Below are 24,976 nucleotides of genomic sequence, written 5' to 3'. Positions count from 1 at the left end.
TCCTGTGTGGCAGCTCATCCACACTTAAGTCAGCTCCCATAGCTACACAATTTGTGGAGCCCAATTCCAAACACAAATGTGGGGCCCCGGTTCAACACTTATTGAGAGAAAATGTAGTGTCCTTCTGTTCTGGGGGCCCAGGTAATAGCACAGGTTGCAGGCCCTTGAGGCCAGCCCCAGCTATCAGATTGTGTATTTACAATGTCAGTCTAACCGTTGCTGAAAAATACTTAGCTCTGTTGTAGTCAGATTTAATTTCTCAAGAGGCAAAGTACACTCAACAGTTTGCTTAAATCAGAGAGACCAAAAGGAAAGATTTGCTGTAAATTATCAACTAGCAAATCTTAGTTCAACTTAATTTTTATTGAGGGAAGTGAGGGGTAAACCGGAAACTGATGGAGCTCCCGCTGTGTGTCAGCCACTGTAGATTTCAAAGGATTCTTGTTTATCTCCAGCTACCAAGTAGGTGACTTGGATAGTCTTGGGACAGAGGAGTTGGGAGAGTTGAAATTAGGCCCTAGTTTCTACATAAGTGACACGGAAACCCTCTGCACGAGTCAAGTGAAGCTAGACCTCAAGTTTATTAATGCCTCGGGTTCTTGCTGCTGGCTCTGGGAAGAGTCTGAGCACGCACAGCAGACTGGTCCCAGACATGGTGACAGGAACTAATCTTAAACGCCCCCCTCGTTGGTCCTAGTAACCACAAAGAGCGGAAACGGGGGCGAAGACAGGAGTTGGAGGGAACGCCCACGCGGAGGCTGCCGGGAAGTGCAAAGTGCAAAGGCGGCGGGGCCGTGGGGACCGGACTGGAGAAGGGCGGGTTCTCAGAGTTAAAATTGAGAGTGAGCGGGACCGGAGGGGCGGGGCATCATGTGGGCGGGGCTGAGGCGAGGCCCCGGCGGCCATCTTGAGCCCCGCCTTTTACTTCGGGCCGCTTCTTCTGGTCGTTCCGCCGCGGGAGGTAAGAGTGGGTCCGGGTAGAGGCCTGGACATTGTCAGCCCTCCTGCGGCTGCAGCGGCGGCGGCGGCACGGCTAGGCCTGATCGGGGCGGACGCTGAGGCCTGCGGTGCAGATATCCGCAGGCACGAGCGCAGAGACGGCGACCCTGGGCCCTGAGCGCCACCATCCATGACAGGAGGCCAGGGACCTTATCCCGTGACGCGAAGCCTTGCGCCTAATCCCTTTTTCTTCTCTGAGCCTCCAACCTAGTGTAACTCGGGGCGCTCGGGCGTGCCACATCCCGGGGGAAGCTCCCGTTTACCTACTGCCCGCTACGTTTGTACAGCTTTTTCCTGTTCACAAAGACTTCCCTAGATCCGCAGCCACCGCGCGAACATGTGAAGTAGATGTGTATGCATTTTAAGGAGGGAGCGGGCCTCAGCGCGTTCCTACCGCCCACCGGCGCCTGGTTCAGGGGAATGTGGACCTGCTGCTCTAGGCAGCGTCCACGTCGGGGCACGACCCAGTGGCGCGGTCAGGAGCACTCACCTCATGGTGCCGAGGGGAACCCGTGTCTTCGGAGTTTGGCGAAATCTGTTCGGGTAGTAAAATGCTCTCAGAGCGCTGTGGGGGACTGGAAGTCATTTCTGATGGGGTCATCAGGGAAATGGGATTGAGGGCACCTGGAAGGAGGGCATTCAGGTTGCAGGAAAAATAATAGCTCATGTTTGTGTGTGTGGTAGAAGCAGCGTTCTAAGCACTACGTGAATTAACTCATTCCCAGAGCAGCCCTATCAAATATGTATTACTGTATCCCCATTTTGCAGATGGGCAAATGAGGCATATAGATTAGCTTGTCCAGTGTCATGTAGTAATAAGTGGTGAAGTCAGACTTTGAACCTGGAGCGTCTGGCCCCAGAACCTGCTTTGAAACCATTGTACCGTGGCATTGAGTAAAGCCACGCGATAGCAACATCCAGGCCATCCCAGAATTATGCATAGTTGAGTTTAACTAACATAATAGGGAGTGAGACCAGAAAAATAATGTGGGACCAAATTATAGACCATATTTAGAGCCATTGGTGTTTGGCGTTTGTAGATGCCATATTTTAAAAAAAAATTTTTTCCCCGGAGTTTAATGGAAATCCTTACGTGGGCAAACCATGTGAACTTTTATGAAGGAAAAGAGACCCAGCCTAGGCAACATGGCAAAACCTCCTCTACAAAAAATTACCCGGGCATGGTGGTGCCACCTGTGGTCCCAGCTACCCTGGAGGCTGAGGCAGAAGGATCACCTGAGCTCGGGGGCCGAGATGATTGCAATGAGCTGAGATCAGGCCACTGCATTCCAATCTGGGCCACAGAGTTTGACCCTCTCTGGAAAAAAAAAAAAAAAAAGACCATGCTTACACACAGGTGGAATGTGACTAAAGTTTATATGGAGTTTTATTCATTCTTACATTTTTTCAGTGATCCTGCATGGTTTTAATTTTGACATTTTAATGGCATTAAACTTGAAGAAAAGTGTACAATTAACATGGTCTTCCATTTCAGTGAGTTTCTGGTTCTCAGCTACTGGCCTAACAGCGAAGGGGATTAGCAGTCTCCACCTGCAGCAGCCAGGGGGTGGTCAGGCAGTTCTCATCTGCTAATTATTGTGAGCTGGCGAACTGTGTTTTCACATATGACTAATGGATACTCAACACTACTGAAATACACACTTAGGAATGGTTAAGATAGTAAATTTTATGTATGTGTTTTTATCACAGTTTTAAAAATACTAAATAAAAATGACTAACAATTCCATGTAGGCCATATTAGGCTGCAGATGAGCTGTTTGTAGGGATCTGTTGACCAGTAAATTAAGTGGATTAAAACCCTAGGCTTTCATGTAGGATTGATCGTAGTGGGATGTTTTCGAAAGAAAGGGAGAGGCTAAGTTTAATTTCTTATATATAATTAGGATGATGGCAGTGGGAATTCAAAAAGAAGGTAACTTTGAGGCATCTCAAATGTGGATTAGGCAAGATAGGCATGAGTCTGGAAAAGGGAGGCAATGAAAAGAATGGTTTGAAGGTGAGACGTAGAAGCTTAATTTTAGGCGTGATAAGTTTTAATAGCTGGTCACATGTCTTGGTAGAAAGGTCCAGCAAGAAATTTCATTATGGGTACTAATGCTTGAGAAAGATTGGTTGCAGAGATGCAGATTTAGATTATTTCATGCAGAAAATGTAGTTGAAATTTAGGGAATGGGGTTTAGGGAAAGAGAGTGAAGAAAAGGGAGGTGGGAGGAGACAGTGAAAGGGAAGAAGCCAGATCCTGAGTTTTCACTTAGAAGAGGGTTTGAACAGCACAGTGGTGGTCAACAGCCAGTTATTGGAACTGTAGTTCGTTGGTTTTGGGAACACTTGTCTAGGATGTTAAGAGCCAGTGGACTAGGACACCCTGGAAATGAAGAAACATCGAAATCCAAGGAATCAGAGAATGGGAACGAAAAACACATGTAGAGATATATGGAAAACTTGAGACACAGGGAAGAAGGATAAAAATAGAACTCAGATTTCTGGAGGTGGATGACATTTAACTTCAATAAGTAAAGAGCCCTGTCTGTACCGGAAAAAAAAAAAAGTATTCCAGTGTGGTGTGCACCTGTAATCCTAGCTGCTCAGGAGACTGAGGTAGGAGATCACACTTGAAGCTCGGAGTTCTAGGTTACACTGAGTCATGATTATGCAACTATACTACAACCTGGGCCACACAGCTAAGACCTTGTGTCCAAAAAATAAAAATGAAAAATAAAGGGAAGAACAATAAGCTTTGGCCTTTAGGGGAATGGATGTATTATGCACTGAGAGACCCTTTCTTCTCCAAAGAATGTTGATGTTCACTAACATTTGGGAAAAATTATGTAACTCCCACTGGCACTGTGAAATTGTTTTTCTGTTTTCGTTGTTGTTTGTTATTTGGGGGGGAAGGAGGAAGGGTGTTGTTTGGTTTTTTGGTATTCCACCCTACTCTGTCACCCTATTTCTCCCACAAAATCTGTTCTAGAACCTAAATATATATTTGTTCTAGAGCCTAAATGAAACCTATCAGACAAGTGACATGATATATACTATGTGAGTTTCCATGTAAATTTTTCTTACTGAATATCAGTCATTTAATCGTTCATAAGCCCAGTTTCCTTACACATCCTTTCCAGTCACCCTAGTAGTCCTTCAGTCCTCATCTCTTCCCTCCTTTTTTATTCCCATGTTACAAGTTCGACTTACAACTAAGCCAGATAGATCCATCTTCCTCTGCTTACCTCGCCCCGACTCTTGTTTTCTTCACTCAGCAATTGGCTACATATCATCCTTCAAAATTACACTTGAAAACTTTGTTTACTGATTTAAATAGATAAAAAACTTTCATAGTACTTTTACTTCAACAGATGGTTTTGACCAAGTACCACCAAGCCTTATGGCAAAATAGGTATTAAGGTGGCCTGTGGCAAATAATTAGGTTATGGGAAATTAAGGTAATTAGATTAAGTGGTGATGTGGTATCCCATCAGGGTGTACAGTCACCTACCTCAAAAGAAGAAAATATCTATTGAGAATGCTTGTGTATATATAAGCTCTGTATAATCTTTCCTGTGAAAAGTGTATCCCATTTGTAAACCATTGGTCTTTTTTTCAGAATCGTTTACAAGCAAAAAGCAATCAGCAGTTGGACAGGTAAACTTGTTTTATTGTTTATATGTTACTCTGAACATTGAATGAAAATACCACTAATAGCTTGTTTTAAAACATGCTATTTTTCACTTAGAAAAATTCTGTTGAAAAATATAACCACCCATTATAACATATCAGATATTATAGTACATCACAGTATTTCATATCTAGTTCTTAGTTTAAGTCATATTTCTTTTTAAGCCTGACATATATTTTTGATTTGTAATTAAAGGTAGTTTCTAAACTGGGTGGGTAGAAAAAAATACTTTAAAAGCTTTGTTTTTTAAAAAATATTCTACCAACTTTTAAAAAGTGTTTTAACCTTGTTTCTTCTGGCCAGATGAAAAGCATTTGGTTTTGAATTTTAAGAGCAGAGAAAACTGACAACTTAAGGTTTATTAAAATAGGCGAATAGCAAAGATATAGACTCCTATGTGCCAGATACATGCTCAGTGTACCATCTTTTGCAAAGTGGATATAGTCCTTTCTAAGTTTAAGTAAATCTGGTTTCCTTGTGGAATAATGGAGCAAATACATTTTATTTGTTAGTCTTATATGTATGTATTAATATATTAAAATTCGTGTGTATCTCTGTAAGTTCATTATTTGAGATAGGATTGTTAACAGTAGCTAAAGTTAATTTTCAGTGGCATCTCATGGGAGTTTATTATTTAAGAATTAATCTTTTATAGATTAAAAGCATAAAACTGAGCAAATGGTAATTTCTTTGTGTACAATTGTAATATCATAATTCTATAGAATCAGTTATCCTACAGTGTCTTTAAAAAAAAAAAAAGAGTATTTAAAGAACTTCTAGAGAGTCAGGACAGCATAGCGGTTAAGAGTAGGGCCTCTGATGTCAGACTTCCTGGGTTCAAATCCCAGTCTTCCAAATAAAACTATTTGGGTTTATTGAAGACATTAAAGATAAGATTGAAACTAATTTTTTAAAGTATTTTATAAAGACATTTCCCGAATTAGCTTTTTAAGATTATTGATATATATCTTTGAATGAGTAATCCTAAAGCTCCAGCTGACTGGCATGTAGTAGTGCATTTCACTGAGAAGATCGCCAGAGTGGTAATACCTATTCCTGATATCTAAAGCTTTTTCTTCAATATGTAGGACTTACTGCCTTATATTCTAATACAGTGCTTCTAGGAATAGGAAGGGAATCTTTCTTTGAGAGGTACATGTCAGGATCAGTGTGGTTTCCCTTTGCTTAATAGGCATTTATGATAAAGATGAGTTTTCCAACTTTTTTCTTATATTTATCATTAAAAGCAATAAAATATGTCATTTTACATGTAAGTTTAAAATTATTTTTACATGAAAAATTTAAAAGATTTGTTGGACAGAAAAGAAGTTAACAGACTTATATATTACTGGTTTGTTTTAAAAGGAGAAATAAATGTTGATCTTAAAGTTTCATATCACTTTCTCTTAAAAATTCGTGGGATGAGTAATTGGATCTGGTTTAATATCTAGAAAAATGTGTATCACACCGTAAGTGTTCAGTAATGTTATATATTATTATTACCAAAATCATTATCACTTCATCTTTCTTCCATTTTAAAATCAACTATAATCAGTCATACCAATTCCTTGACTACTTTGTTGCAGTTGATAGGCAGACTGTTAACAATTTTTAACCTTCTAAACTAAGGTAATTAATTGGTAACTTAACTTATGTATTTTCTGCCTCTTTTAAAAAGAATTTGGGGCAGTCCACCACAACAAAAAAACTTGTTAATAAATTAGTAATGATATACCAAAGTATGAAAGCTTGTAAAAGTGAGTAACACATGTAAATGCATGTATAAGAGTTAATCAGTTTCTTAATATTATTTACTGGAGAAAAATGTGAAAAAAATTCTAAGTAGAAAATAGTTGTATGTTCACATAATTTATCTGAAGGCAGTTAGTTTTATCTCAAGTTTTTCAGGAACTAATTCTCTGGAAATTAATGAGATTACTCTTTACTAATAGGAGAAGAATGGCATTGAAGCAGATTTCCAGCAACAAGTGCTTTGGGGGATTGCAGAAAGTTTTTGAACATGACAGGTAACTATTAAGAAGATATAATTTTAGATAACCTCTCATTCTGTTGGATTATTTTGTTCTATTTTAAAACAAATCTTTATCTGGATATCATAGTACCTCATTTTACTTTTAAACTTGCTTGCTCTCTTTCTGTGGTTATCAGTTTGACAATTTTACCAGACTTAATTAGCTGTGGATATGATTGTGTGAGGTAGAGCCTTAATAGAGAAGTATCTTCAAGCTTTGACTTGATGCTTTTCTGAAACTTTATGAAAATGTTTATGTTGCCAGTAAAAATTCTGAAAACATTTTCTTTGAGGATTTCTAAGTGTAGGAAAAATACCTGGACTTTTTGAGGAAGATGGCACACTAAACACATGCATTTGCTTCTGCTGCCTCCAAAACTCTGACTAACATGGCATTAAGTAAAGAGATGAAGCACTCATACATGCATACATATACCTATGAAGGCATAAAGAAGCAGGAGACAGGAGCTAAGGATAACATTTTAGAAGCAGGAATACAAATGGAGAGGTAGTACCTGACAGTAAAACCTAGAAAGCTAAATTCTAAACATCAGCAAGAAAAAGCTTTGAAATGACACAATTTATATAAAGCCATAGTAATTGGAGGCACCAGGGACATCTGAAAATAAGGATACAAGTTGAGCTTAGAAAAAGGAAGATTAATTGAAAGTCTGTTTTTAAAAGGAGATAGATCTGAGAGTGTCCCAGTTTTATGCACTGCCTCTTCCTAACTCTGGAGAAAGATTGGAGGTATGTTCTCTAGAGACAGTAAACTGTTTGTATTGGGGAATATCAGATACAATTAGTGGGAGTTATGATACTGCAAATAGATTAAGTAAAAGTTTGCACACTGAGTTTCTTCCACTAGCTTTCAAAATTTGGGGAGTTAGTCTTATATCCTTTAGAAGAATTTCCTTGTGGGGAGTTTGAGTAGCCGAAAGGAAGAGATTTCAAGATACTGAGATTTGCCAACAAAGTAATCTCACCAGACCTTACAGTAAAGCAATGGTTGACAACTCCACTTGTAGGCACAGTGCTTTCAACTAGATTTTTAGTGTTTCACTCTTAAATAGCAGTGGGCAGCTAAAGATCACTAGACATTTGTATAAAGTCTTTAATTTGATATGAACTGTTCTTCATATAAAAGACATAAAAGATATTGGCCTCTGACTTTATAGGATGCTATTAAAAATATTCAAGTACATGACCAGGTGTGGTGGCTCATGCCTATAATCCCAACACTTTGGGAGGCCGAGGCAGGCAGATCACCTGCGGTCAGGAGTTCGAGACCAGCCTGGCCAACATGGTGAAACCCTGTCTCTACTAAAAAAAAAAAAAAAAAAAAAAAAAAAAAAAATTAGCCAGGCATGGTGATGCACACCTGTAATCCCAGCTACTCAGGAGGCTGAGGCAGGAGAATTACTTGAATCTGGGAGGCAAAGGTTGCAGTGAGCTGAGATGGCACCACTGCATTCCAGCCTGGGCAACAAGAGCGAACCTCTGTCTCAGAAAAAAAATAAAATAAATAAATCCTCAAGTACAAAAAAGCCCAGACATTTAAATTTTGATAGTAGAAATGACAAAACTCAATAGAAGGGTTAGTTGAACATTCTAGAAAGTGAAATAAGATAAAAGCAATAAATCAGAAAGGACAAGAAAATTAGAGGACTAGTTCAAAAATCCAACATTAAAAATTAGGAATTTTGGAAAATAGAACAGAAATAGAGGTATAGATATAAATAATAAAGAAATAATTCAAGAATTCCCAGAACTGAAGTTGCCAGATTTAAAAAGTTGTCTAGTACAGTGGATGAAAATAGATCTACACCAACAACACTGTAAAGTTTTAGAGCGTTGGGAACAAAGAAAATTCTCAAACATTGAGATAAAGAGAAAGTAGATTAAGAATCTTCAAAGGTTTAGGTCAGCTCAACGGTATTACTAGAAGCAAGAAGGCGGAGCAGCAGTGCTTTCAGGATTCTGAAGGCTAACTTCTGTGTCCAATCATGTTGTCAGTTAAGTGAAAGTAGAATGAAGATGTTTTCATCTATGAAAGGTCTCAAAGTGTATTTCCCGTGCAATTTGGAAGCTACTGAATAATATGCTTCACCAAAATGAGGGACTAAAGCAAGATAGCTGAAGACATAAAATCCAAGAAAACAGATCAGAAGAGAAAGAATTTCCAGATGACTGGGGCCATATTAAGGCAGCAGCTAGAAAGCAGCAGGTCAAAAGTTGGAGATATGGTAGCCAGCAATTACATACAGCCATTTACATCAAATTAGCTAATTAATAAAACTTCAGTCCCACTAGCCACATTTCAGGTGCTCAGTAGTCACATGACTAGAAGCTGTTGTACTGGACAATACATAAATAGAACATTTTTATTAATATCACTGTAGAAAGTTCTGTTTGGCAGTACTGGTCTGAAGAGATATTTTTAATGTAGATGAAATTGATAGAACTGACTCTATTAGAGAGGAAATTTATGAAACCGATCAGGATTGGGGGAGTTTGGTATTGAATTAGTAATACATATAGAGTGACCACACCAATCTCTGTGCATGAGATTGTATTCTTTTGGTAATTAAGCAGCATCTTAATGACATGATAGGGACAGAGGTCTCAGATTACTTGATAATCCTGTTTTTTGTTTTTTTTTTTCTTTTACATAAGTGTTAATCATACCACTGTTGAACATACTTTAGACCTGATTTATTCCACAACTGCCTGAGAAGGGTCTTCTTTTAAAAATGTTATTGTAATAACAACACTTAACATGAAATATACCCTCTTAACAAATTTTTAAGTGTGCAAGAAAGGTCGTAAGGCACCAACTATCCTGTAACAAGATTATGCTGTCTCTTGATTTTGCGTATTGATAACATCCCTGCTTTGAATATGGATTTGATATGGTAATCCATGAAAGTAAATGTTTCAACTTCCCTAACAAAAGTTGAAAACCTAAAAACAGCTGTCAGAATTTTTTTTGTGCCATCAGTCATCAACGAGAAAAGTTGCTTAGAATAATGTGGAAAAAGAAAATCACCAATATGCAGGGAATGGAAAGGAGCATACAGAAAACTTCTCATGATGGAGCCTTTGTGGGAGTCTATTCCTAACAAGGAAAGACAACCAGTAACAAAAAGGAGAGAATTACTAACTCAATGAAAACAAAAAAAAAAAAATGAAAGAAAAAGGAAAGGAATTCTAATATACTACATGGCTCATCTCTGAATAGCATTTGTAACTTCTTAATATTGATCAACCAAAATTATATATGATAGGAAAGTGGAAGGAGAAATGTAGGGGCTTGCAGAGAGCAAAGATAGGGAGGTAAAAGTTAACTAAAATCCTTCTCTAATGGGAAGTCAATAGATAATAACTAAAAACTGAAAAATCTAGAAGCAGTAATAAAGTCATGTTATTTAGATAGAGACATAAATACCAGAAAAATCAGCTAAAAGAGGTAAATTAATTATCTCTGGAATACGGCAAATGAGAAGGTTGGGGCAGGGAAAAACTAGTTTTTCATAACAAAGTTTGTGGAAGTATTTACTATTTACAGTTACAGTTTACTTTAAACTGTTTAGTACATATAACTTTGATTAAAAAGATAGGTGTTTACTCTGAAGTAGTAAGAGTTTACTTCCATTTATATGATGTTTTAAATAAAGCCATGAGGGATCATTGTTGCATAAATTACTGTTTACTGGAAAAATGCCTGTGGTTTTCATCAAAATTGTCTTTTCTAGATTGTGATAAAATATTAGTGATGAAAGAGGGAATTAAGGATGTGTTGCATTTTTAGTGCACATGAACAAATATGTAAGATCTCAAGAATTCATTTTTTTATAAAAGATGATTTGTTATTTTGTACATTTCTTTAGAAACAAACTATTTTTTAATAAGTGCCACAATGAATTACATTTATTTTTTCACTTATTTTGCCCAAAATGACAGTGCCATCCAAAGTATGGGCTCAGGTTGGTTTAGATCAGTATGCTCAATTGACCACATTCTTTCTTTAAAGGACAAGTATATTCCTTAAATGTTGGTGGAACCACTTATTTTGAACATTAAATAACTTATTTTGGACCTTTACTATATATCTTACTTTTTATATAGTACAAAATTATTTTGTTTCTGTATTGATTAATGAGGAGCATTAATATTTTGTCGTTGTTTCTGTTAAAACTAGTGTTGAACTGAACTGCAAAATGAAATTTGCTGTCTACTTACCACCAAAGGCAGAAACTGAAAAGTGCCCTGCACTGTATTGGCTCTCGGGTAAGTATTATGCATTTGAGTTTTATAGAGTCGTTTCTATTTTCTTTTTAACTGGCTTACCTTACCCTTTTATTTTGACTTGGTAGGCTTTTTGAGCTATTTATGAAAGACTTTAAGGGCCTGTTGTAGTCTACTCTGTTACTTTATCCTCAGAATAATTTCCAACCTACTGAATTACACTTATTTCACTTATTACACTTTTTCCAATAGACCAAGAAATTTAGCAGGTAATGTAAAGTTCTGTACTCAGATAGCAAGGGCTTAGACAACTTATTTACTTAATTTGTACCTACCCAAGCATTTCTGGAGTTTATAGAGACTTTACTAGTCCATTAGAACAGTATTAGGTGAAATCAGGACACCAAGATACTCTAAGTAGAAACCAGCTATTGTAAGAAGTCAAATAACTTCATACAATGTTCTCTAAAATATTTTAATTGGACTCCATAGAGCTTCTCTGACAACCTGGAAAGTCACAAAAGAACCCACTGATTCTCTTAATCAGTGTTTCCTATTAAATACTGTAGAATAGATTGTGAAGAGTAAGATTTTGACACCTGCAGTTTTGAAACCTCTGTGCTAACTTTTCTTTCACAAAACGTTGGTACTTCATCTTTAGAAGCAAACATTATGAGGAGAGAATCCTAGCAACTAAATTGTGTCACAGAGTACTATTTTAATTTTGTTTCCTTCAAATTGGTTCCTGTAACTTTGATTTAACAAATCCTCCCTCATGTGTGTTTCATCAAGGACAAGTCCCAAATACCAGTCTTTGAAAATGATAATAAATATTTCATCTTAAAGGGTAGAGATTAAGTACATCTCTGACTTTAACTCAAGAAAACATTTCTGTGATTGAAGAGCACTGATTGCTAGAAGAGCATTAGGTATTGCCAAAAGCAAGAGCAACAAAATTAGTTATTTAATTGTCTTAGAAAACGTAATATTGTATAGCTAACAATGATCTTAGAAATCATGTAATCCCTAGAAAGAAAATGAAGCCCAGAGAAGCTAAATATTGTCCAGGGTCACACAGTAATATGGAGTTGAACAAGTTTTCTGACTCACAGTCCAGAGCTGTATTTAGTTTTTTCTCCTGTTGTTTTTGCATTTTGTTTCTGATGAGGGCTAGTATAGTCATATCTCTTGGCTAAATAATAACCAGATCAGAAGCACTGAGGCATTGTGTCATAGGTACTCTAATAATAGGGCTCTAAGTTCTAACTAAAATTGAATCTAGCAAGACATATCTGAGCTTTACAAGTATAAAATACAGAATTTTTGTTTGTTTACATCAAATGACAGGACAGTTTCCTTAGTGAGATGCTGAAGATAGACTTTGGAAATTAAGGCTTGATTTTCTGAGTAAAGGTAAGATTGCCTGACCAGTGCACATGAGAAATGGTGACAAAAGAATTTCAGAAAGTTTACTTCCCAGTAAGTCTAAGGAAAACAATGACAGAAAGATTACACAATTATTATATTGCTAAAATAAAGAAATTAGCTGAAATCAAAACAGCCAAACTGAAATCTTAAAAGATAGTTCGTGTGTAGTGATTTGTATCTTTCTCAAGTGAAGGTGACCATTGAAACAGCCCTTTACTAGCTGTGTACCCAATAGAATTGAAAACATGTCCACACAAAAACTTGCACATGAATGTTCATAGCACACTATTATAATAGCCAAAAAGTATAAACAAACCAAATCTCTCTCAACTGGTGAAATGATCAATAAAATCGATGGCTAGTTCATTCCTCACCATTCTCATATCATTGTAGTATTAGATACCTATAGTAAAAGAATTAAGTCATCTCCTCTATCTTATGACTGAAAAGCATAGAGCTAGGAAAAATAACAGAAACTTCTAAAAACTGAGGCTAAAACTCAATTTAAGGATGGCATATGGTCACCATTACTCTCTTTTTAGTTCAGTGAAGAATACAAAGATGATCAAGCTAAATTTTGTTGCTGAGAACTATCTGTATATAAAAAAAAAAAATTGTATTATGAGGACCATCATATTTGCTTATTTACTGTGAATATTTATGTTTTGGTGCAGGAATAGTGTGATGTTTAATTAGCATATTTGATAACACTTCACTGGGGTTGTTTTAATATTGGGCATATGCACCATATTGTCAATCTACAGTTTGAAAATTTCTGAATTCCCAAACACTGCTGGTCCAAAGGATTTTAGTAATTGAAACTTTAGTAAGTGGTTTATTTATTTTTTATTTATTTATTTATTTTGAGATGGAGTCTTGCTCTGTTGCCCAGGCTGGAGTGCAATGGCATGATCTCGGCTCACTGCAAGCTCCGCCTCCGGGTTGACTCCATTCTCAGCTTCCCAAGTAGCTAGGACTACAGGTGTCCGCCACCACACCTGGCTAATTTTTTTGTATTTTTAGTAGAGATGCGGTTTCACTGTGTTAGCCAGGATGGTCTCGATCCCCTGACCTCGTGATCCACCTACCTCAGACTCCCAAAGTGCTGCGATTACAGGCGTGAGCCACCGTGCCCGGCCAATAAGTGATTTTAAAAGGACAGTTATGGGATCACTTAAGCTAACACAGTTCTTAGGTTAATACTATTACAAATTTTGTAAAAAAGTGAATTTTAGTGTCTTACTCAAAATTATTTCTAAAGCAAAAAAATGTTTTTAATGATATCAAGTGAGCTTGTTTTCCTGCATTATAAAAAGTTTAAAGCTTATAAACCATTCACAATATAGCATGAGATAATTTATTTTTAATAATTTCAACTTTTATTTTAGATTAAGGGGGTACACGTGCAGGTTTGATATATGAGCGTATTGCGTGACATGGAGGTTTGCTGAATGATTCCATCACCCAAGTAGTGAACATAGTACTTAATTGGTAGTTTTTCAGCCCTTGTCTGTCTCCCTCTCCCCCTGCTCTAATAGTCCCCAGTGCTAATGGTACACATCTTTATGTCCATGTGTGCCCAATAACAATATTTTTTATCTTCAGGTTTAACTTGCACAGAACAAAATTTTATATCAAAATCTGGTTATCATCAAGCTGCTTCAGAACATGGTCTTGTTGTCATTGCTCCAGATACCAGCCCTCGTAAGTGTTTGTGGTCCAGATATCCTTTATAAAAATCTAAATCTTTAAGAGTGTTATAAGTGGTATGATATATACATTATACAATTTGTTTTATATTTTTGCTGTTATCTCTATTAACCTTTCAAGTGGCATCATGACTCCAAAATACCATGTTATACATTTTCCTCAAGTTTTACTCATGACATGGCTCTTATGAAAGAGGATAGTTTTGCTATTCCCATTGTACAGATTAAGATACTTCAAAGCAGAGATTAAGCAACTCAATTCATATGTCATACTGGTACTACTGTCAAAATACTAATGTGTAATGCAGAGGAAATTATTTTTCTATTCCAGAGGTATAATGTCTTGTTAAATGATAATTACATCTTTTTTCATCTCTATTAACATCAACCATACAGTTAAACAAGTATTAGTTTTAGTATAAATGATTTGAATATTTACATTAGAGAAATGAAAGTATCAAATATGTGAGAACTCAATGCATCAGACAGTTAAAACTTGTTTTATGACTCTAGAAGTTTCAGGAAATAGAATTTAAATGGCAGTAAAACTAGGGAAGTTATATGGCTGGCCTGGCAAGTACTATATTTCCTTTCACAGGCTATATTATACAAAAACAAGGTGTATCTGGTTAGAAATATAATAACAGATTTAATTCAAAATAGCATCAAAAATATAAAATACCAAGGAATAAACTTGAAAAATAGAAAGATATATAAAAAGGAAACTGTAAAATTTTGTTATCATAAATGAAGACTTTAATAAATGGGAAAATGCTGTGTTTCTAGATGGATAAAATGAATCTTAAGACAAGGTCATGTCTTCAAATTACGTGTTACTGTAATTCTATTCAAAATCCCAATGGTTGATTTTTAACCACATGCAAGTATATAAAATAAAATGTAACAAGTTAAAAAGAAACATAAGAAAATTCCAGTGGAGGTTGGATAGATAGGGAAATGTGATGGAATGAGTCCATTAACAAAGCGATTTTCAGTTCAAGATAGTGAGTTGAGCACAAGCATCTCCCTCCCCACTCCTTTGTAAAGAGAATTTAAAAAGTGCTGGTAGTGAGAGAGGGTCATCAGGGAAGGGATCACAACACATGTCTGAAAGATAAAAAGAAGGTATCAGTCCTTTTGACAGGTAAACCAGAGTAAGGAAGCATATGTTCAAAGTACATAAGAAAGAAACTTCATCAACAAAGAAAGTTAATTTGCCTTACCTTGGCAGCTGAATACTCCAGCTTGGAAGGTCATTTCTTACCTCATTGGCCAGAACGAGTCACATGGTCCCATTCAAGAGCAAGAGGAGCAGGAAGTATAATCCTATCATGTACTCCAAAAGGCAGAGAGCTCACAACATTTGGTGAACAGTTCCCATGCAAATGGACTTGCAGCTTGATCCAAAAGTGTGTTATTAAACATGGGCCATTACTACAGAGCAGATGAAACCACAAGATTGTTTCTTGTAATAGGTGGCTGCAATATTAAAGGAGAAGATGAGAGCTGGGACTTTGGCACTGGTGCTGGATTTTATGTTGATGCTACTGAAGATCTTTGGAAAACCAACTACAGAATGTACTCTTATGTCACGGAGGAGGTAATTTAATTTGTATTGTAATTATTAACTGATGACTGCCAAGAGTTTGATTTTGAACACAGAGTCCTTACAATCCTGAGGATTTTAAACTAGGGTATAAAAGTTATTAGTAAGAATTCCAAAGTTTACTAGTACTATAGTCCTATTTACTGCAATTTAAATTAACAGTAAGTACAATTAAAGGATTTAATCATTATATATTGAGACCTGTTTATACTACCCAGAATAACCAAGAAAATGGTGTATGAAAAAAACCTTTAATTTGCCTGGCAGCCGGTTCATTTGGATGTATTTTATAGTGATAAGCCAAGGCTTAGTTAGAAAACATAAGTGGTAAAGCGTTACTTCTATTAATAATATTTGTATGCTGTTTATGCATTTTCTAAATTTTATATGATCTTCATTGTTAATATGTATACCATAAAAACTTAGAAACAATAATGTAAGTTTTTAATTACCCATAATTCTGTTACGCCCCCAAAACACTTATGTTTTGATATATTCCAGACTGTTTCTATGACTAGTTTTCACATAATTCTAAACTTTATTTTGTTCTTTTTTTAAGTTATATCTAAAAATATTTTCCAGTGTTCTAATTTTAATAATTGCATAATATTCTGTCATATGCCATAATTTACTTTTTCCTCTTATAGGATATTTATGGTTTTGTATCTATTTTTACCCTAATAAATATGACTGCATTGATTATCTTTGTGAATATCTCCCTAAGGACTTTTCCTGAGAATATATTCCAAAAAGTGAAATTACTAGGTCAAAACTTAAGAACATTTTAAAGGTTCTTTCTGCTTCACCTTCCTAAAGTGTTTTCTAAGAAATCTGTACAATATATTTCCCAGAGATATATTAGTAACCATGGTCTACCTGAGGATTTAGTTTTGTTTTATTTTCATTGTTGCTAGTTCAAACCATTGTAAGATTATGATTTGGCAATATTGATTGTGTAATTATTTTATATAACTTTGAAAATGTCTGAACTTATTTTCTTTGATATCTTTTGTCACACTATTATATTTTTTCTAGCTTCCCCAACTCATAAATGCCAATTTTCCAGTGGATCCCCAAAGGATGTCTGTTTTTGGCCACTCCATGGGAGGCCATGGAGCTCTGATCTGTGCTTTGAAAAATCCTGGAAAATACAAAGTAAGGTTATCTAAACTTCTAGTGATAAATATTTCTCTTGAATATTAGGAACCTTCAAAGAGTAAAATTATAATATTGTTAGTATTGGAACTAAACTTCCTAGTGTTGAGAACTTTGCGGTGTTTGATGGGTGGGTATTTAATTTGACCATAGAGTATAAGCTACAGAATCAGAAGCATAGGAATTCAGCAAGAGTGCCTTCTTTTTGGCCTACTAAAAGTATTATAAAATGTAGCTTCTCCTTTAATTGTTTTTATTCCAACTGTAGTTTGGAACACACTTTTTTCCCCTAAAGGTTATTATTACTGATTAATGTTACAGTGGCAGGATCTATCATTTATATTCTTACCAGGAATATCTTTGTAAAGTTGACTTTGATTTTCTGAGGTAAATGATATGATTTGTAGAAACTTAAGAATTCTGTTCTTAATGCCTCTAATGAAAATTGAAATGCAGCTTGATTAAAAAACATCACTCTCAGCCTTTCCCAGAGTCAAATTTGAATTAACTACCATATGTAGTGTGTCATACTGTGCAGAACAGCATGTTACAAGAGTTGAATAAGGAACTGTTAAAGCAACTAGCATCTTAAAATTTCTTCTGCCTTTAAATTTGCAGGGCTATTCATGCCCTTAAGATTGGTTTAATTCATTTCCTCCTCTTAGGAAGAACTTCTTGATTATTTTAGGTGTGCTACTGAGAAATGAAAATATTTCTCATAGCAGTTTCTTGCTGTGGCATCAAATATTTTGTTTTTGGTACGCTTTATTATGAAGTTTTACTAATTCATGGCATGACAGTGGACTTTCTAAGTAAGCATTTTTATTTCCATTTTTAAGGCAGTCTATTTATCATGTCTGAGGTAGAAAAGCAAACTTAGTTGATTTTTTTGTCCTTTAAAAAAGCTAGTAGATACCACTAAACATTTACATTGATGAGTACTCTGAAGTTGAGAGATCCCATCTCTGCATCTCATCCAGTGAAAAAGAACATTGTATAGAACACAGAGGTGTATTAAAAATTCTGTCATATTGAAAGGCATTGCTCACTGCTTTGTTGATACTGTTTAAGAGAAATCATGTGTCAGATTTAGTAACATGTTCACTAAGGTAAGCATGAACTGTTTTATATTACTATAGATTAATTTTCAGTGCTAAAAAAGCAGAAACACTGAACATAGACTTCTGTTTGTATCTTAATTAAATTACAATGTATTGTTTTGCATTATTTTAGCAACTATATTTATTAGCTCTCTTAATAGAATACACAAAAGATGTATTATGGAAAGGCCTGCAATCTAAGCCAGCAATATATCAAAAGGAAAATTGTTCACAGGGTTTTCGTGGCAAGTCAGAATTTTTAAGCAAATTGCAAGTAAATTCTATATTTTTAAGTAAGTTGCAAATATCTATTCATATTTAATTTAGCAAAATATAACTTGTTTTTAAATTTCTTTTGTTTCTGAAGTCTGTGTCAGCATTTGCTCCAATTTGCAACCCTGTACTCTGTCCCTGGGGCAAAAAAGCCTTTAGTGGATATTTGGGAACAGATCAAAGTAAATGGAAGGTAGGTACTGAATGGCTATCTTAATACTCATTAAGTTTCAAGTTTGTTTAAAAGGCTGGACATATCACAGACGTTATATTCCTACCCTGCTCAAGTTAGGGCTCTAGAGCTGAGACAACTTAGCAAAAGATATATATATGTATATATATATGTCAACAAAAAACCCTACTTTCTAATTGTATTGAATCATGGCAGATATTCTGGGGCTATATTTTTTTTCTACTAATGGTTAATTTATATTTTTATTTCTCAATTAACATAACTTCTAAATTAACATAACCAAAAAAATACCACATATTACAGGTTGAGCATCCCTAATCTAAAAATTCAAAATGCTACAATGAGTATTTCCTTGGAGCATGAGCTTTAAGCATCATGTAGATACTCAAAACGTTTCAGATTTTGGAGCATTTCTGATTTTGGATTTTTGGATTAGGGATGTTCAACCTGTGTTACTAAATTTGGACTTGCCTTTTACTAATTTTATGCTCAGTTGTGTAATAGAAGCAAAGAAGCCTGGCTTTTTAAATTACTTTGTGTATTTTTTTTTTCAAAATTCAGCATTTCAGATCTCAATTTTAAATTCCAGACATAAGAGTCTTTAAAAATAGATACTTTGTTATGTCATTTATGTGAATATTCTCACAGCAAGATTACTTTTTCAAGCGTGCAAACAGGTGCTTTCAAGTGGAAATAAAAATGACCCTTTTACCTGAGAACCATTTTACTCTTATGCAGAAATGGGCCATTTACAAATTCCACCAAGAGTTTGAATACTTTGCAAATGAACTCATCATCATGTGCATTGTTAATAAGCAGAAAATACTGGAATGGATAAAAAAATACAACTTGTTTGTCTTAAAGTATTTAAAGTATAGTTCTGTGTTCAGGGTTCATTCCTACATGAACCCTTATTTTATTTAAGGATGATTACTGAAATTCTAACAAATTTTATTTAAGGATGATTACTGAAATTCTAACTAAATAAAGGGTTCATCCTTTAGTAACTAGATTACAGTTTTGTTTAGGCTTGAATTTTTATTACATTTGAAGAATGCTAGAAATGATTTAGGATTAGGTTCTTTGAGAAATGACATTGTATATACATCAGTGTTTTGAGTCTTCATCAGGTGCAAAGTCTATGCTAAGTTCTGAGCTGTTTTGTCACGAAAATGGTGACCCTTTCACATCTACCAGGGGCTTGTGGTCTAACAGAAGAACTGGGTAGAAGACCAACTAACTGGAGGGAGAAGGTGAGAGGTAGAGGTACAGGTGACCTAAAAAGGAATCTAGATAATGTACTTTTCTCCAAGTGACAGTACATTTTACTGTCTTAATTACGTTGTGTTTAAGGTATTATTTAATTTACGATTGAAATCAGGAAACCATGTAGAATTATGAAATCATAGAATTTAGAACAAGTCAGACCCCACTCTTTTAAGATGAAAGGAAATAGAGTCTTCAAAAGCAGGATACTTAGAGGACAAATCTTTTCATGATCATTTGTCTTGGCCAATGTATAAAAGTTGTGGTTAATGAATATATATGAATAAGAATATTTCAAGGTGGATGATAAAACATAAAATTGTAACTAGTGGCAGCTCCTCAGATAATAAATTTGAGATGACGTTGATATGATTCAGATTATTCATACCAGGTCTTTCCGAAAGCTTATGTAGATAGCAGAGGTTTGGTGCTGTTCAACAGCAAAAAAGAAGGCTGAATGTATTTATGTCTGGAATTAGAGCCATAAAGAAGAGACATTAAAAAAAAAAAAAAAGATTATCTGAAATAGAGAATATTTGGAAAAAGATCATGGAGTTAGAAGAAGCTTCTAATTTCCAATTTGTGGAAGGAGTTATGAAGAAAAAGATCATGTTCTTACTGGAGTCAAGAGGAGATTAAGAATATTAAAGGTTTAGAAGGAAAAAGGCCATTTTGTGAAGAATGCCTGAGGTATGGGATTCTTGCCACTAGTCTAGGACTGCTTGAAAGTAGGGAAGAGACTATTATTAGAAAATAGAATTCCAAAGACCTTGTAAATAAAAGCCTGGCAAGTCAGGTTTGGAACCAACTTAAAAGCATATTTCTGATTTAATCGGCCTAAGAGCTTAAATAACTTTAAATTTCTGTTTGATACTAGTATAGTATTTCATGAAGAATATCTTTGAATTTATTTTTCAATGTTACTTCTCTTTTTACAGGCATATGATGCTACCTATCTTGTGAAATCCTATCCAGGATCTCAGCTGGACATACTAATTGATCAAGGAAAAGATGACCAGTTTCTTTTAGATGGACAGTTACTCCCTGATAACTTCATAGCTGCCTGTACAGAAAAGAAAATCCCCGTTGTTTTTCGATTACAAGAGGCAAGTATTAGGAAACTTTAGCTTGATCTAGATAATGTAACTATGAAAAATTAGGATTCTGTGGTATTTTCTTAACTTTATTTTAGAATATAAAATGCTACTTCTAGTAAGTTTTTAATTATATTCAGACACTTGAAGTGAAAGCCTGCCTATAAAATTAATTATATCTAACACTAAATTTGATAGAAATAGGAAAGCTTTTGGCAGTGAAAAATATTGTTTTCCATCAAACCAGTAAATAACAAGATGTTTAATGCTTGAATGATGATTAATCTTCAACATTAGCGCATACATCTTTCTTTACACAGATACCTTTGCTGCAGTAGTAGTAAAGGACAAACATCTACCGCTATTACTCCTTATTTTAGTCTACATTACTACATATTTTAGTCTCAGAAGTTAAGTATTATTTATCACACATGTGCTTTATATTATTTGACTTGCATACTAATCTATACGTTGTGCTACTTGATATTTCTAGTTGTTTAAGAATAATTGCTGATCCCAATGGGCTTGCAAGTTTTTTTTAACTAAAATATTTTTGATCGTCCACTACTCATCTAATTCTATATTTGCTACTATAGTCCTAATTAAGGAAATTCTGCTTTTATTTTTAAGAAAAATTCATAAGCTTCAGAATATAATTTAAAATATTTTAGAGTGAAAAATGAGCACTGAAAATTATACATGATCATGATTTTTAAATAAAATTTTATCCATGTTTAAGGATAATGTGTCAGGCACATTGATCTAAAATATAATTATGATGGTAAATGTTCAAATAAATCTAGATCACTGTGTAATGTGGTACATTACAGTTTGTAAAATGCTTTCACAGCATTAACTCATTGTTAATTCTTACACCACCAAATGAGATATCATTTCTTTCCTGTCCATATGTTTTACAAATGAGGAGACAGGCTCAGAGAAGTAACCTGCTTATCTAAGGTCACATAGCTAGTAAGTGGTGGAACCAGGACTGGAACTAAGGCTATTTGACTGCAAATACTGTCCTCCTGTCATTTATCAAGCCATTTTCAGGCAGCATGATGTGCTCCTGAGGAGCAAAGGAATGGAACTAGAGCTAGCACAAGGAGAAATTGTGCATCTGAGCAGTCTTCCTGTTTACAGAGATATTTTGCACATGTGAAATAAATAAATAAATATATATATATATATATATATATATATATATATATATATAGTGTGAGAAAATGTCAAAAACTAATACATTATATATACCTTGTTGTCTCTTAGTGTCCATCCTGGAGTAATAGAACTTTGTTTCAGATTTATTTGAACATTTACCATCACAATTAAATTTTAGGTCAACAACCAGCCTTGAGAAATCCAAATACGAATTTGACTATAAATATAGTAATACGTTTAACTGCAGTAACTATAGCTATAAGTGCATACCAAACCATGTTTTTTCCAAATGACCTTAATTTCTTGGCAGTACCCGTGTTGGATACCTAATTTGCTTCCCCAAAGACTGAGCCCAAAATTTCTGTTGTTTCTACAATGTTTCTGCCTGCCAACAAAGTCTGAAAATCTCTCAAGTTTGTTATAAAAACAGCAGAGTTAGAACATGATGACATTCTTGGAGGGAAAAATAAGTCAACTTATTTGTTTCTAAAATGCCTGTATCCCAAGCAACTAGAACACATAGTTGGTTATACTTAATGAATAGTTAAGACGAACCATTCAATTCTTCTAAAAAGTAAGAAAGTATTCAAAGCACCAGAGTCACAATCTTGAGTTCAGGTGCAGTTTGCTATTCACTTTACTTCCAGCATGATCAGGTTAAGAGTGAACTACACAGCTTGAAGCAGATTTCCTTTAGATTCCTTGTAATTGAATCAACAACTGAATGAACATGCCTAAGTAGTGGCTCCAGAGAGTCTACTTTCAGATTTTCTCACCAGCTTTGACCCAAGATTACCTTGGGTCCGAGAGTTTTATCACCTACTTTATCATTTGATTACAAGTATTGTATAACTGTATTTTCTTGTGGGATAGAAGCTGTGAAAAATAAGCTGAAAATAATAGGGGATATATATAAATAAATGATCTGAGAAGAAAGAAAGTAATTACAATCATGCACATGATTTACCCAATTTCATTCCTTTACCTCTTTTTAATGGTGTTAAATGCTCACAAATTATATTTATACTCTGTCAAATGTCAAAAAAAAAATTTTAGAGGGAGGGGTTAGTGCATTGGGGATGCTATTTGGTTATTATTATTGGGGATACTTATTTGGGGATAACTTACTTGGTTGTTGGAATTATTTCTCTAGTTCCATTCCTTTGCTCCTCAGGAGCACATCATTGCTGCCTGAAAATGACTTGATAAATGACAGCAGGACAGTATTTGCAGTCAAATAGCCTTAGTTCCAGTCCTGGTTCCACACTTACTAGCTATGTGACCATAGATACTTACTTGGCTATTTATATAATTTTTTCTTTTTCGATTTTGGCTTCAGGCAATCTAAATTTTAAAAAAATACTAGATAACAGAATTCTGATATCTAGTGTACAGAGATCAAATCTTAGTCTGAAAAAGAAGGGCCTAGTATGTCTTATCTTTAGTTACTGGAGTTACACTATGAAGAAGTTTCCAGAAACAGTATTCTCTTTTTGTGGAATAGAAGGAGAAGCTATACTACCTCCTTAAGGCTCAGGACCTTTTTGAAGATTGAGAGGCTGTTTTAACCTCTGCATCGGCCTGTTGGAGAAGAGTAAGAACATGGCAGAGAATCCCAGAAATGTAGAGCTCTCTCATTCATCTCTGAATCCAATGCTTATTTAGCATAGTTATCTAGCACAGAGACTCTCAATACTTGTTAAATGAATACAGTGCAAAGTCTTCCTCCTTATACACTGAAGAGATTTAATAACCTGGGGATTCTTATCCAAACTTTTCTAATTGGGTCTGGAAAATATGTAAGAAAACACTGCCTGTTAGGATAAACATTCATCATAGCTGCTGGAGCAGTGCTTCCTTTTTGAGAGTTGAGTGAAGAATGAAAGAATGAAATGTGTTCATTTATTTTTATACTCCAGGAGTCAGAGTTTTGCTACCAAGGATTTTCCATTTAAAGTGTGAGGTAGAGGAGAAAAGGCCCCTTCAAGTGTCACTAAACATAGGCATTTGCACAAGCTGCTTAACATATCATACCAACTCATTCGTCAAAGAATTTAATTAAAGAAGCCATCCCCATTTAATAAGACTGATAAACAGAATCCCTAGTCAGGGATGATACAGTTAGCTCAAATTGTATAACTTCAGCAGGATACCAATAGTTCAAATGTGTTCTATTGCCTTTTTGTTGATATTTTTTAAAATTCTTGAGCCCTCAATGGCAGGCATCTTCTTCTTTCTCATATAGGTGAATCTTTATCATTATGGAGCTTATGGTCATTTGTTTTGGATTTTAGATGTCTTGTCTTGCAATATATTCCTGGGTTTACCTTGGGACTTCTCTAATAATAATGATGGCTATTCATATGTGTGTGATGGCTCTTAACACACAAGAAACTAAGGATAAAAATATGGCATACTCAGTCACATTGGAACTTGGTCACACATGTCTTTTGAGGTATCTGTTTCCCTGCATCTGTACCCATTTTCTATCAGATCCATCTTTTGATCTGTGAAAAATGGCAGATAATACTTCGTACATTTTACAGGTTTTGTGACCTAAAACTCCAGGCCTGTTTAACTTCTTAACAATTCAAGAATTATATGGATGGAAAATGCTTTTCTTTACATTTCTTTTTTTTTTTTTTTAATTAATTTATTATTATTATACTTTAAGTTGTAGGGTACATGTGCATAACGTGCAGGTTTGTTACATATGTATACTTGTGCCATGTTGGTGTGCTACACCCATCAACTCGTCATTTACATCAGGTATAACTCCCAATGCAATCCCTCCCACCTCCCCCCTCCCCATGATAGGCCCCGGTGTGTGATGTTCCCCTTCCTGAGTCCAAGTGATCTCATTGTTCAGTTCCCACCTATGAGTGAGAACATGCGGTGTTTGGTTTTCTGTTCTTGTGATAGTTTGCTAAGAATGATGGTTTCCAGCTGCATCCATGTCCCTACAAAGGACACAAACTCATCCTTTTTTATGGCTGCATAGTATTCCATGGTGTATAT

General features: G+C 35.2%; 1 protein-coding gene across 1 annotated transcript in view; it reads left to right on the top strand.

The window, feature by feature from the left end:
• Positions 1-932: 932 nt before the first annotated feature.
• Positions 933-24,976, top strand: part of ESD (esterase D) — a 36,186-nt gene continuing 12,142 nt past the window's right edge. The window contains exons 1-9 of the mRNA XM_025364659.1: positions 933-961; positions 4,622-4,659; positions 6,646-6,720; positions 10,927-11,015; positions 14,007-14,105; positions 15,586-15,710; positions 16,752-16,871; positions 18,339-18,437; positions 20,642-20,809. Coding sequence (XP_025220444.1) covers positions 6,653-6,720; positions 10,927-11,015; positions 14,007-14,105; positions 15,586-15,710; positions 16,752-16,871; positions 18,339-18,437; positions 20,642-20,809 — 768 coding nt within the window. The 5' untranslated portion in view covers positions 933-961; positions 4,622-4,659; positions 6,646-6,652. The remainder of the gene's footprint in view (positions 962-4,621; positions 4,660-6,645; positions 6,721-10,926; positions 11,016-14,006; positions 14,106-15,585; positions 15,711-16,751; positions 16,872-18,338; positions 18,438-20,641; positions 20,810-24,976) is intronic.

This window comes from Theropithecus gelada, chromosome 17 (assembly GCF_003255815.1).
Source record: "Theropithecus gelada isolate Dixy chromosome 17, Tgel_1.0, whole genome shotgun sequence".
Lineage (NCBI taxonomy): Eukaryota > Metazoa > Chordata > Mammalia > Primates > Cercopithecidae > Theropithecus > Theropithecus gelada.
Note: the sequence above shows the minus strand (reverse complement) of the source record. Positions and strands in the feature narration are given on the sequence as shown.